The sequence below is a fragment of the Heloderma suspectum genome, chromosome 11, assembly GCF_057233095.1.
Source record: "Heloderma suspectum isolate Gila_16-S chromosome 11, 16-S_ref, whole genome shotgun sequence".
Classification (NCBI taxonomy): domain Eukaryota; kingdom Metazoa; phylum Chordata; class Lepidosauria; order Squamata; family Helodermatidae; genus Heloderma; species Heloderma suspectum.
In genome coordinates, this window is record NC_139468.1 from 18,217,668 (window position 1) to 18,229,747 (window position 12,080).

The following is a 12,080-nucleotide window of genomic DNA, read 5'->3' on the forward strand; positions in this document are numbered from 1 at the left end:
TTTGCAGCTGAAAGAAATTGTGAACAGAAGGGCATTAGAATCCAACATAGTAATTCTGTTTTCTCCTTGCATATCTGTCATTAATCTGTAAGTTGTGCTTATTGCTAGAGCTTACAAAAAAATAAGAGAAACTTCAATTTAGGTTAAAATAAAAGCTATGAAATTAATCAAAGACAAACACTAGGAAAGACAAAAACTGCAGTCCATGCAAACATAGAATTGGGTGCGGGGCAGCAGACTAGACTAACAGCAGTGAAAAGTTTCTCTGTTTTATAGTAGACCACAGTCCATCTCTCAGTGGGATGAGTCAGAAACGTGACACTGCTGTGCAAATGTTTTTTAGGGGTTACTTTAATGAATATTGAATGGAAGACATAAACATTATTTGTTTGGTTTGTTATTTAAAAGATTTATTAGCCGCCTTTCAAAAAGCAGTATTTTCCCAAGATGGCATATAAGCTATAGTAAAATCACTTAAAAACATGCAACAATATTAACTTAATAATACCAGAGCAATGAGGAGGAGAAATTATAAATTCAGATCATTTCATTTGTTGAGTTGGTGATACAGTATACTCAATAAGATATACCTGGTAGTATAGATGAATGATAATGATCCCCATTCATTCTGTTAATATAGTGAACGTTTGTTTGGTTGTTGAGTAAAACAAGAGTACCATGTTTGGTTGTTGAGTAAAACAAGAATACCATGTTGTGCCCAGAGGCAACCAGTGTGTGTATGTGCGAGGAAGTGCAGTAGTGAATGGGTTGTATCCAGTGGTATCCCTCTGCAGACAGAAGGCTCTTTGATCAAGTGCAGGCTTCCATCAGCAGAATGGGGTGGGTGGCGGGGACTTGTAGTCTCCCCTAGATCTGCTCCAGAGGGTCGGGAGACACTTTAGAACAGTGTGGGAAGTGGCACGGGGGGGAGGAACTAGCAAAAATCACCACCCTGGTGTCCTTTCTACTAGGGAGGGACACCACTGGATGCAACCCACTAAACACAGTTGCTCAATAGAATAACGTCATTCTGAAGCACTGGTTTGTCCTTTTTCAGACCTTATTTAACCCTAACAAGACTGTGGTGAAGATGTTTGTGGTGATATATGACTTACGAGAGATGCCAGCCAATCATCAAACATTCCTACGGCAAAGAACCTTTTCTGTCCCTGTGAGGCGAGAAACAAAGAGAAGTATCAATAAAGAAAATATTAGGCATACTGAAGAAAGACTACTACGCTACCTCATTCATCTGAGGTAAGACTGTTGAGTGGGACAAAGTTCTTATTTGCTACTTGGTGCAAGTAATACTTATTTGTTTTAAAATAAAACACAATTCAGACCAACAGCTTGCTTTTTAATTAGTGCTGAAAAGTCTTTTGGTAAAGGGTAGTGGATGCTAATACCAGTACTTTTGTATGTACTGATAAAAAGTCAGATGGGCCGTAGGTATTGGTTTTTCATATTTTGCTGTAACAATAGATTTGAAACGAGTGACTCAAGTTTAGTTGCTGAAAAACAAATGAAGTCATACAACTGTAAACTGCTTTGTGGCAGCATCTGTTTAGAAGGCCTTAATTAAGGTTGTGTCAGCGCTTCCATTGTGAAATCCCCTTAGCAAAAGGTTGTCAGCAAAAACATTTGCCCAGGGCTGAAACTTGACACACAGGAACACTTTTTACAAAAGCAGCCTTTTAAAAGGGTCAGTTTGTGCAATTTTTCATGCCCATGTTTGTGTGTTCATCAAAACACTTGGATGTTTTGGCAGATTGCCTTTGTATCTGCCTGCACGATTGAAATCCTAACATATAATTTGCTGATGCAACACAGAGAGCATTATGTTGATGTGCACACCACAATTGTCTGTCTAGAGACTAACCAGCTTCTATAAAAATTTCAAATTAACTGATGCCCGAACTTGACTGTGGCCCTTTAAAACTTTTTTGGCAAGTCTTGAGAGAAGACATCATCTAGGGATTGTCAGGGTGGACACTGAGCCCATAGAATCCCAGAGTAGTTCTGATTCTGAGGTGGAGCAGCCGCTCCTGGGAGAGGAGCGTGCTCATCCTTCCCAGGGCCAACAGCTGGCAGAGATTCCTCCCACCGGCATTCCTGACATAGATAGAGGTCCCGGGAGTGAGAGAGCGTGGGAAGAGGGCTTGCTGGATGCGTGACGCCGACGCAGGGAGCGGCGCCAAATGGAGGGCGCGGAAAGGAGGCATAGTGCCCGGTTGGCGCGCAAACAACGGTTGCGCCCAGAGGATCCAAGGGAAAAGGGGAGGGACTCTCCCTAGCCCATAAGTTCAGTGACTGCCAGTGATTCTCCTTCAAACGGGGACCAACTGTTCCAACTGAGGGCATAGGTACTCCGCTGCTCATAGCTAGTCGCTAATAGTAGAGTTGTTAAGTTGTAAAAAAGAAATAAAGCTTTGAAAAGAATCCCTTTGTCTGTGTCTGGACTTGGCTACTGGATTAGATTGAAAGAGGCCTCCAAGGAGCCCTTGACAGGGATTCTCTCAGCTTACACTAAAGGTCCATCTTGTTTCTTAGTGAATTCAGAACACTGATCAAAGGGAGTGAGATTGGGGGGAGAGATATAAAAATAATAAGCTAATAGGCTTACCAATCTAATGTGTAAACATTAGCGCTCTAATCCAATAATTTGCCTGAATGTAAAAAAAAATAATTAAAAGTTGTAGTCACTGTTGTTTTTTTATCTGCTGTTTTAGCTTCAAATAAATTTGAGCCTGATGCTCAAAGTTCAAGCCTCAAGCAATAATTACATAAGGATAAATTGAAAAATGGCCACTTCCCTTTGAACTAGTTCAAAAAGGAATTGCTTACACTATGAAGAAATTTCTTCTCCAAGCCTCAATATCCACATGACACATTTTCATATGTTGTAGTTCAGTCACCAGTAACTAATGTTGGCATCTGTTCCTCTCATAGGTTCCAGAGTTCCAAGTCTGGAAAGATCTACCTCTATAGAGATGTAAGACTCCTGTTTTCTCGAAAATCCATGGAAGTTGACAGTGGCGCTGCATACGAACTCAAATCTTACACTGAATCTCCAACAAACCCTCAGTTTTCACCCCGATGTTAGCACGACAGAGCAGTGAAAAGTATTCGCTCAGTTACCAGATTACTATTTAAGATGAACAATTGGCATAAAATATATGGTGCAAAAGTTAAATAGCGAAGAAAGTGAGATGGTGGTCAGATGAGGCTTTTCTAGAGTCTTGGACCAGTTCTTAAAAAGGCTTCTGGAATGAGCTTTGTGTATTCCAAGTAGACTGGAACATACTTAGTCCTAATCTTTTTATACTGGTTTTAAACCACTTCATTGGATGTGTTGCAATAGCAGATTCCAAATTAGTTTAGTGTTTACACCTTGTTTTATTTTTTGGTTATTTAATATTTAATGTTTCTTTTACTTAAGTGATGTTCATCTTTACTGTTCTAATGTAGCACAAATCCTCTGTAAAATCATACTGCGTATTTTTGACATTAATATTGAAATCTGAAATATATACAGAAGTCTTTACTTTGCTGTGTGATGTGTTTTTAAGTGATACTTAAGCTGCTTAAAATAAGGATGGGATTTTGAACTTCCATTGCATTATCATACTATGCAAGCATATAGGGGCAAGATGGGTTGTGTATTTTTTCATATTGCTCATTTCTTCCCCCATATTGGTCCCATGATAACACATGAAACCATAATGCAAAACTATTTGACCACTCATTCTGATCATTGACCCAACTCATAATTAGTACCACTTTCCCTGCCTTAAAGGACCTCTCCTCAAAGCATTTCACTTTGTCCTAATCCGTATCAAAATTTTACATAACACTGCTGTCCCATACCTGACTTTCTCAGACTGTGTTTTTAAAAAAAAGATGTACTGTGAAAACAAAGTAGTATTTATATCTTAAATATATGTGAAAACACCAACATTTGAATTCTGGTTTTATTTTGATATGGTCTTTGTACTCTTAATAGGCTTTTGTCCAATATAAGCCACTAGGTGGCTCTAGGAAGTCTACCCTTTTACTACACCTTGAAATGGCAAGGGATCAACCATGCATGTATTAGTTAACTGAAGAAGGCTATCACTTTGAAATTACAGTTCTCTCTTAAAGTGACTAGTGGACCAGTATTAATAACAGAGATTAAACATTTGGAGGAATTAGAAATAAGCAAAGCATGACAGACCCCAGCTTACACGAGACTATATTTTAATATAATAATTTTGTTAATTCCCAGCAGAAGCATTCCCATTCCATCAATCTGTCCACCATCACACTCCATTCTTAATGCTAATAGTGAAATACTGTGCAAGGAATGGTCTTAAACTGTATAAAGTTCATCCACTGAAACTAAGGGTGCCTGGCTTCAAGGAGCGCCAAGAGAAATGACCACTTAGATACCATATATGACCCTGTTTGAGCTCTTTGGAGGAAGACTAGGGTATACATGTACTAATAATATTATAACATAAGAGATGGTTAGTGTTTGAACAAAAAACAAGAGCTCACATAGAAAGCTACTTGATATTGTCAGGCCATTGGTCCATCTAGTTTGGTATTATATACAATGACCAGCAGTGGCCCTCTGGGTTTCAGAGGGATGTCTTCCCCAGCCTTACCTAGAGATGGCAGGGATTGAACCTGGGAGCTTTTGCGTGCAAAGCGTGTACTCTACCATTGAGCTGTGGCCCTTCTCCTACCACAATCCAGCAAACCCTTTCCCTAAAGAGCATCACTCTCATTCCACATTGCAATCTGTTTTCTAAACTTGGAATTAAAAAGTGGGCGACAGCTTTTCAGAAGAGAATGCATGCTTCGGTAGGTTGTAGTTCTGTTGTGTGAATGCCTAGATAGAGAAGGAAATCTTCATTAAACGTTAGTATAGTTTTTTATTTCAGTATTTTTGTCCTTGCATAGTGGATATTGGCTGGTTCTGTTGATTTCAGGACACACACACACACACACACACTCCCCATGGCTCGTGTTTATTTTTGGAGAAATCCTAGTTTACTCTTAAAGAAAATCTAGTTTACCATGATCTCACATTTTTAGACGGTAATAAAACGTGTTGCACATCTATTGCTTAATTGCAAATTTTTCATTATTGTTTGTAATTATATTTCTCTTCTGCTGTTAATTTCCAAAGTGCATTTGTATGGGAGTAAACTCGCCTCCAAGTTTAATGTATTTAGGGAGCAATCCTATGGCTGCTAGTCAGCAGTTACATGGCCATAGGATATGTGGTTTTCCGGGAACTGACCTCAGAAGAGGAGTGCGGAGCGGCCAAAAAGGGGCATTCCGGGAGGTGGGGAAGGCAGGAATGCCGGTATGACACATCCTATGTGTTGTCCAGCAGCCTCCTCCCCTGCTCAGCCCTCCCGTGGCTAGACAGCTGCAATCAGCTGTCTAGCCACAAATGCAGGGCAGGAGAAGCACGGAGGGAACGATCCCCTCCATGCTTCTCCTGCCCTGCATTGGATAGGCGGTCAGTTCTAGGTTCGGAGTCAGCTGCCTATCCCCATAGGATTGTGCCCTTAAAGTCTGAAAAATAAACACAAACCATGGGGGAGAATTGTTTTAAGACCAGAGAGAGTGGTCAGCATCCCAGCCACGTTCTGGATTTCCCTTGCTTGTCTGGGCTAGCCCTTCTCCAGAAGGCATGTAAGAAAGCAAACTAGGCAGTCGTATTTGTATTCTATGCAAATACCATACTTTAGATGCAATAAAGAGTTTAATCTACAATATTAGAAGTATAAAAAAGAGCAGCCAAAGGACTACTTAAATTGTTTCCTGTTTTCTCTGCTTAGCTTAAATAATCAAGCAGAGCTTAAAGTTAAGAGTCCTTTCCCGAAGGCATCTGAAAGAGACCAACAGGACATTTCTCGCCTAAGCCCTGTGTACCCCAGACCAGCTGTTGACAAGCCTGAAAATTGGAAAGTTGGGAGGGGTATAAATGTTAAGATAAAATGTGTTTTCTAGGCAGTCATTTGGTTAAAAATCAGTATAGAGAGCTCTGAAACAATCCCACATCTTTAGAACACCTTTACATCCCAACCTCAGTAACCATGGGTTGTCCCAGATGTGGCTTTTTGGCACTGTTGCCCTGCCTCATTCATGGAATTTTCCAGGGATTCCAGACGATGACGTCTTCTTCTAACTCTTGTGTTCACCCACCACTTCTTCCATCTTTTTTCTTATGGCAGAAAATCCATTAAGTTAAAAAAAAAAGAAGATAGAATAGTTCCACAATATCTTCTGGCTCTTAGCACTAGGACCTCTCCATCAGGAAGCACCCAATATTAGATGACAATGCCTCCAGTGCAAGAGACCAATTTGAGATCGGTGTGATATCAGGCATAGGAAATCTGGTAACCACACGTCTTCCCCTTCCTCTGGGTAACAAACCTTACTACCACTGAGAATCCCAAGGGCAGCAGGGGAGAAATGGCAGTCTAGACAGATGTTTAAGGGGGCCTTGTCAGTGAAAAAGTGTGAAGAGTTGCCTCCTGTTTAGGATAAATCAGATTGGACAAAATGCTTGGGACCAACTCTGCTTGGGACCAACTGATTTGCAAGCTTTGCCGGTTCCCAAAATAGAGTTTGGTACTTCTAAATGACATTTCACTAATACCTTGCTTGCTATCCTAGCCCACATGGCTCGCTCATCACATCATTGTGTTCATTGGTTCGACTGACTTTATGTAGGGGTGGGGGCAGGATAAATGTTCTGTTTTCCTTAGTAGGGTTCCTTTTGAAACCAGAAGTGCTTTCAATAGGTGTCTTTTTGATGTTTAATTGATGCAGACCGTCCACTCATAATCCTCAAGATCATGGCCTGGTTTGCATGACACGAGAAGCCACTGTGGGTGAATTTCCCCGTGGGGCTTCTTGCGGTGGTGGTGGCCTTTTGGAATGTTCTGGGCTCAGTGCGGGTGCGCTGTAGCTTCTAATATGCAAACCTGGCAAGGGTGGGTGGGTGGTTGACAAGCCACCTGCAACCCTAAAACAGCCCATGGGTTCTGGTGGGTTGTCAACGACCCCAACAACCCAGCCTTGCTGGGTTTGCACGTAACAACAAGGTACATCGCGCCTTTGCTGCACCCTAAATATTTAAAATGGAGGCCACCACAGTGATGAAAAACCCCATAGGGAAATTCACCCCTTGTGGCTTCTTGTTACGTGTTAAACCAGGTCTATGTGTTGCTGTTGCTTCCCAAACCTGTTATATAGGTGCTTGTGATACTGGCAAATGACCGGACATTCCAATGCAGTACATGGCATTGTTGCATATTGATAGTGCATGATGATATTCTGGGCTCAGTTTGTATTGGAATGTTCTCATCAGCCAGAGAGGGAGTTCACCCAGTGAATGAAAGAACCCTGAGAATGTTTTAAGATTATTTTTAGGAGGTGAGAGAGAATGACAGATCCCTGTGAATTTTGATGTGGGGGATTGTGGATTGTGAATCTTCTAAAAAAATAAAACACTTTATTTACAGTGGGGCATGTTGAGGAAACTCCAACACAGAGACTAGTAAGTTGGCACCACTGAAGAGCTGAAAACTGTGGTCATGGTCTCTGCCATAACTGTGGACTTTTTAAAATTCATGTTTTATTGTGAAATAACTGTGGAGTTAGCTACAATTACCCACACGTCGGTGGATTACACACCTCTTGTTTGGATGACTGCAATGCTTTATATGTGGTGCTACCATTGAAAACCGCCCAGAAATGTCGGGTGGTCCAAAATAGGACAGTGGGATTGTTGACAGGAACTGGCCCATATGATCAGATTACACCAGTGCTTCATGATTTGCACTGGCAAGTGATGTCTGTTTCCAGGCTCAGTTCAAAGTTCTGGTATTAACGGTCAAAGCCCTAAACAGTTTGGAGCCAGACTAACTGAAGGATTGTTTCCTGCCATACATACCTCTCTGGACCTTCAGAAACTCTCCTCCAGATGCCTCTGCCAAGTGCGGTGAGACAGGTGGCTACTAAGGAGAGGGCCTTTTCAGCAGTGGCACCCTGGTTGTAGAATGTCTTCCCTAGAGAGGCTTGCTTGGCATCTACATTGTGGCCTTTTCTATGTCAGGTGAAGATCTTTTATTCTCTCAGGCTCTTTAGCTGTGTTCAGCTTTTAAAAACTGCACTGGTGCTTTTTAGATCTTAATGCGGCTACTGTTTATTACTGTGGTTTTATTCTTTTAAACATTGTAAAGTTTTTACATTAAATTTCATTATTTTTGTATATTGTATGGTTTTAAGCTTTATTTTGTGAACCCCCCAAGACAACTTCAGCTATTGGGTTGTTTAGAAATGTAATAATAAAATAATTCAAATTAAAAACTGTCATATAGAAAAAAAATGAATGGCTGTTAAGTTAGATGTCAATGATCTAATCAGTTAGTAGCAAGGGCTGGTGTTATTTTTTTTTTTTTGAGGTTACTATTTCTGAGGCCATATAAATAACCACCATCTAACTTTCTTGGAAGTGTCCCCTTATCTCAACCAGCAATTGCACAAAGGTAAACTCAAGGTCGTTACGCATTCATTTGCTGTTGCTGCATAGCAAACACGTTGTGTGCAGCCACTTATCTTGTGGATTGGTGATGGTTTTCTGTGACAAACATTTTCTTACTTTTGGATGCCTGCAATTTTGTTTTGGATGCTTGTGTATGTTATTTATTGTATTTTTAATCTGTGAAATAAATGTTCTCTGGGCAGATTACAAGAAAGATGACATAACCCAGTTGGCATCATGACCTTCTGCATACAAATAGCTCACCATGTAGTAACAGTTCACCAAACATGTTGGTCTAAATCTACATGGCAGCTGGAATATACAAGCTAGCCTTAGAAAGGGCCTTTCCCCTAATTTTTTCTGAATAACCACAGCTACCTTGCTCATATCTGAAATAAGTGCAGTTTAGAGTTCTTGATCAGGGGTGTGACTTCAGACAACCTTGAAAACCAGCACCTTTGAAATTAGAATTGAAGCACAGCTTTGATAGATAAGGGCAGCCTTCCAACTTGTTGCCTTCCAGATGTGTTCTCTATCTCCCATCATCCCCAGCTGGCACTGTCATTATTTCTTTGGGTAATAATTTACCCACAGCTGTGTTAACACAACCACCAACGAGCACCCTCTGGTCTTCATGTTGCTATCTTTTTTGAAGAAGCTTGGTTTCCGCTTCCTGAATATCTTCAGAGACTCACATCAACTTTTTCTCAGCTCCTTTTCATACCTCCCTTGGCAACTTCCCACACTTGAAGGAATCTCTCTCCCCACCTTACAATTTGAAAATAGGGTTGTTTCCAAAAAACAGTAGGGCTGTTGTTTTTTGGAAACTGTGAACACACATTATATATTTGCTACACAGTCACACTGGCTAAGGGTCTGTGAGTCTTAACATGTTCAGTGTAATGTCCCCCCCTTTCCAAAGGAATATTCTGAATTTTCTACAGGCTACATGACTGGGAACCTTTCCTTTGCAGGTACCTTAGACCAGGTTGTCCTGTCTTTGAGGCAGCTCAGTCTGTGGGAAGCTGCACCATGAAATACCCAGCAACAAAATGAGATTGAACTTGAAAAACACTGCTTAGTGTTGACTTGTCCTGAGCTTTGGTACAAACTCAGCCCTATGCATCAGAATATCAATTGGGCCTGAAATTTTATATATCCCATTCACAGACCTATCATAATAGACATGTATAGGATTGCACTGCATTGCATGTCTAGAATGTCTCTCCTCTAGGAATGCTGGAGAAATTCAAGTCTGCTATGGAGTGACCCCTCAGGCTGGGCGGAGTCTGTGGACTTTTGGATTTTTTTTTATTTTCCCAAAATTTACGCATATTTATTCATAGAAAAATATGCAAGTTTCTGCTACAGAAAAGTTGAATGGAATGGGGGACAATACGCTAAATGTTATGTACTAAGGTCAATTATGTATATTGTTATGAAATTTCTTATGTAATTATTTGCATATTTTTCTGCACGATGAAAAAAACTGCATCCGTCTGTGACTGGATGATGGAACAAAAGGCATCTGACAATCCACGGAACACAGATGGGGCAGATTTAACACAATCCTTACATACCTACTCTCCTCTCACTACTGTTGTTCTTCCACCTGAAATAAAGAGACTAGAGATTTCTGAGTTGTGAGCATGATTTGCAAGCTACAAACTGAATCTGAGATAAATGAACGAATGAATGTGGTGTTCATACCATTCAGTATACATTTTCCAAAGCAGCGTAGAAGCTCCAAGGTAAAAGCAAAACCAATTAAAAGTGGCAAGTGTTCATTTATTTTTATATATTTTATGTCATTTCAAGGTTTATACAAAGATGTTCTCTAAAAAAATAAAATGGAAGTTATATTTCAAATAAGGGTCAAGTGAACCCTATGACATGAGAGGGAAGCCCCTTAAAATAAGCCCCTTAAAATGAGAGTGAAGCCCCTGAAAATAATAAAGAACACTTGCCTATGCAGATTTATTCAGAAGTAAGCCTGAGTATGAATGAGATCATAGAATCATAGAATTGGAAGGGTCCTACAAGACCATCGAGTCCCACCCCCTGCTCAGTGCAGGAAGCCTGATTCCCAGGCAGTCTCCCATCCAATTACTAACCAGGGCTGACCCTGCTTAGCTTGTAAAATCAGACAAGATCAGGCACATCCAGCCCTTGTCTCAGTACTCCTATGTAAAAGTTCATAGGACTGCGGCCTAAGGCTGCGCTCCTATGCACATTGTATCCAAGGAGTAAGCCTCCTTGAATACAATGGGATTTAATTCTGAGCAGATATGCGTACTAGGATTGCACCCTAAACCTACAAAGTCTTTTCGAAATGCCAGATTTCTGCATGACAGTTGTGTAGTGGAGCCAGGGCTCACAGGGATTTGGCGCCAGCACTTTTTTTTTATTATTAGCAAGGATGCTGAATGCCATCTCCCACCCCTCCTAGACTTTCCTGTTGCCTCTGAGTTTAGCTGCTGCTCTCACGGTAGCGGGGCGGGGGATGAATTTTCCCAGAAAGAATATATTGTTTCTTGCTGTAATCCAAAGTATTTTGGGGTGGCTTGGTTTTGAATAGCCAGTTAAGACCCATGAGCTTTACAACACAGCTGCTGATGGAAATGAAACCTGCTAGAGCTAGTTCCCTGATATGAATCAAGGCAGCTGCCTGCAGTCTGGGCCTCTCCGTGGGGGCGTGGCTGTGTGGACCGTCACGATGAGCGCCTGCACGTCCACATCTACCGTTACACCGCGCCGTGCACGACCCTCAGCACAATCTTTTTTGTTAAATTATTTTTTTAATTGTGAATTTCAGCAAAAACAGATCAGAAAAAGGAAAAACAAATTTTATATATATATAGGGGCCGCAGTGGCTTAGTGGTTAAGACGCTGAACTGCAGACTGGAAGGTCGGCAGGTCAGCAGTTCGAGACCCGAGTGCCGCGTGACGGAGCGAGCTCCCATCTTCAGTCCCAGCTCCTGCCAACCTAGCCGTTCGAAAGCAAGAAACTGCAAGTAGATAAATAGGTACTGCCTCGGCGGGAAAGGTAACAGAATTCCGTGCACCTCAGTGTTCAGTCATGCCGGCCACATGACCACGGAAGCGTCTTCGGACAGCGCTGGCTCCTTGGCTTAGAAACGGGGATGAGCACCGCACCCTAGAGTCGGACACGACTGGTTGGGGACACCTTTACCTTACCTTTTTATATATATATATATATATATATATATGTGTGTGTGTGTGTGTGTGTGTGTGTGTGTATGTATGTATGTATATGGGTATGTATATACATACATACATATATATATATACACACACAATGTATGTACATACAGTCCTATACACGTCCACTCAGCAGTACGCCCCGTTGAGTGCAATGAGACGGACTCCCAGGCGTGCATCGGCTTGCCGCCTTGGCTCCCTACCTCGCTTACGGGGCTGCTAAAACTTCGGGAGCACGACGCGCCGAACGTTCCGTAAAAAACTACAACTCCCAGAATGCCACAGCCGTCAATGGGGATCCCGTCGG

General features: G+C 41.5%; 1 protein-coding gene across 1 annotated transcript in view; it reads left to right on the plus strand.

Moving 5' to 3' along the window:
* The window catches only part of ATOSA (atos homolog A), a 60,002-nt gene extending 54,895 nt beyond the window's left edge, over positions 1-5,107 (plus strand). The window contains exons 11-12 of the mRNA XM_084817069.1: positions 1,058-1,257; positions 2,950-5,107. Coding sequence (XP_084673195.1) covers positions 1,058-1,257; positions 2,950-3,103 — 354 coding nt within the window. The 3' untranslated portion in view covers positions 3,104-5,107. The remainder of the gene's footprint in view (positions 1-1,057; positions 1,258-2,949) is intronic.
* The last annotated feature ends 6,973 nt before the right edge of the window (positions 5,108-12,080 follow it).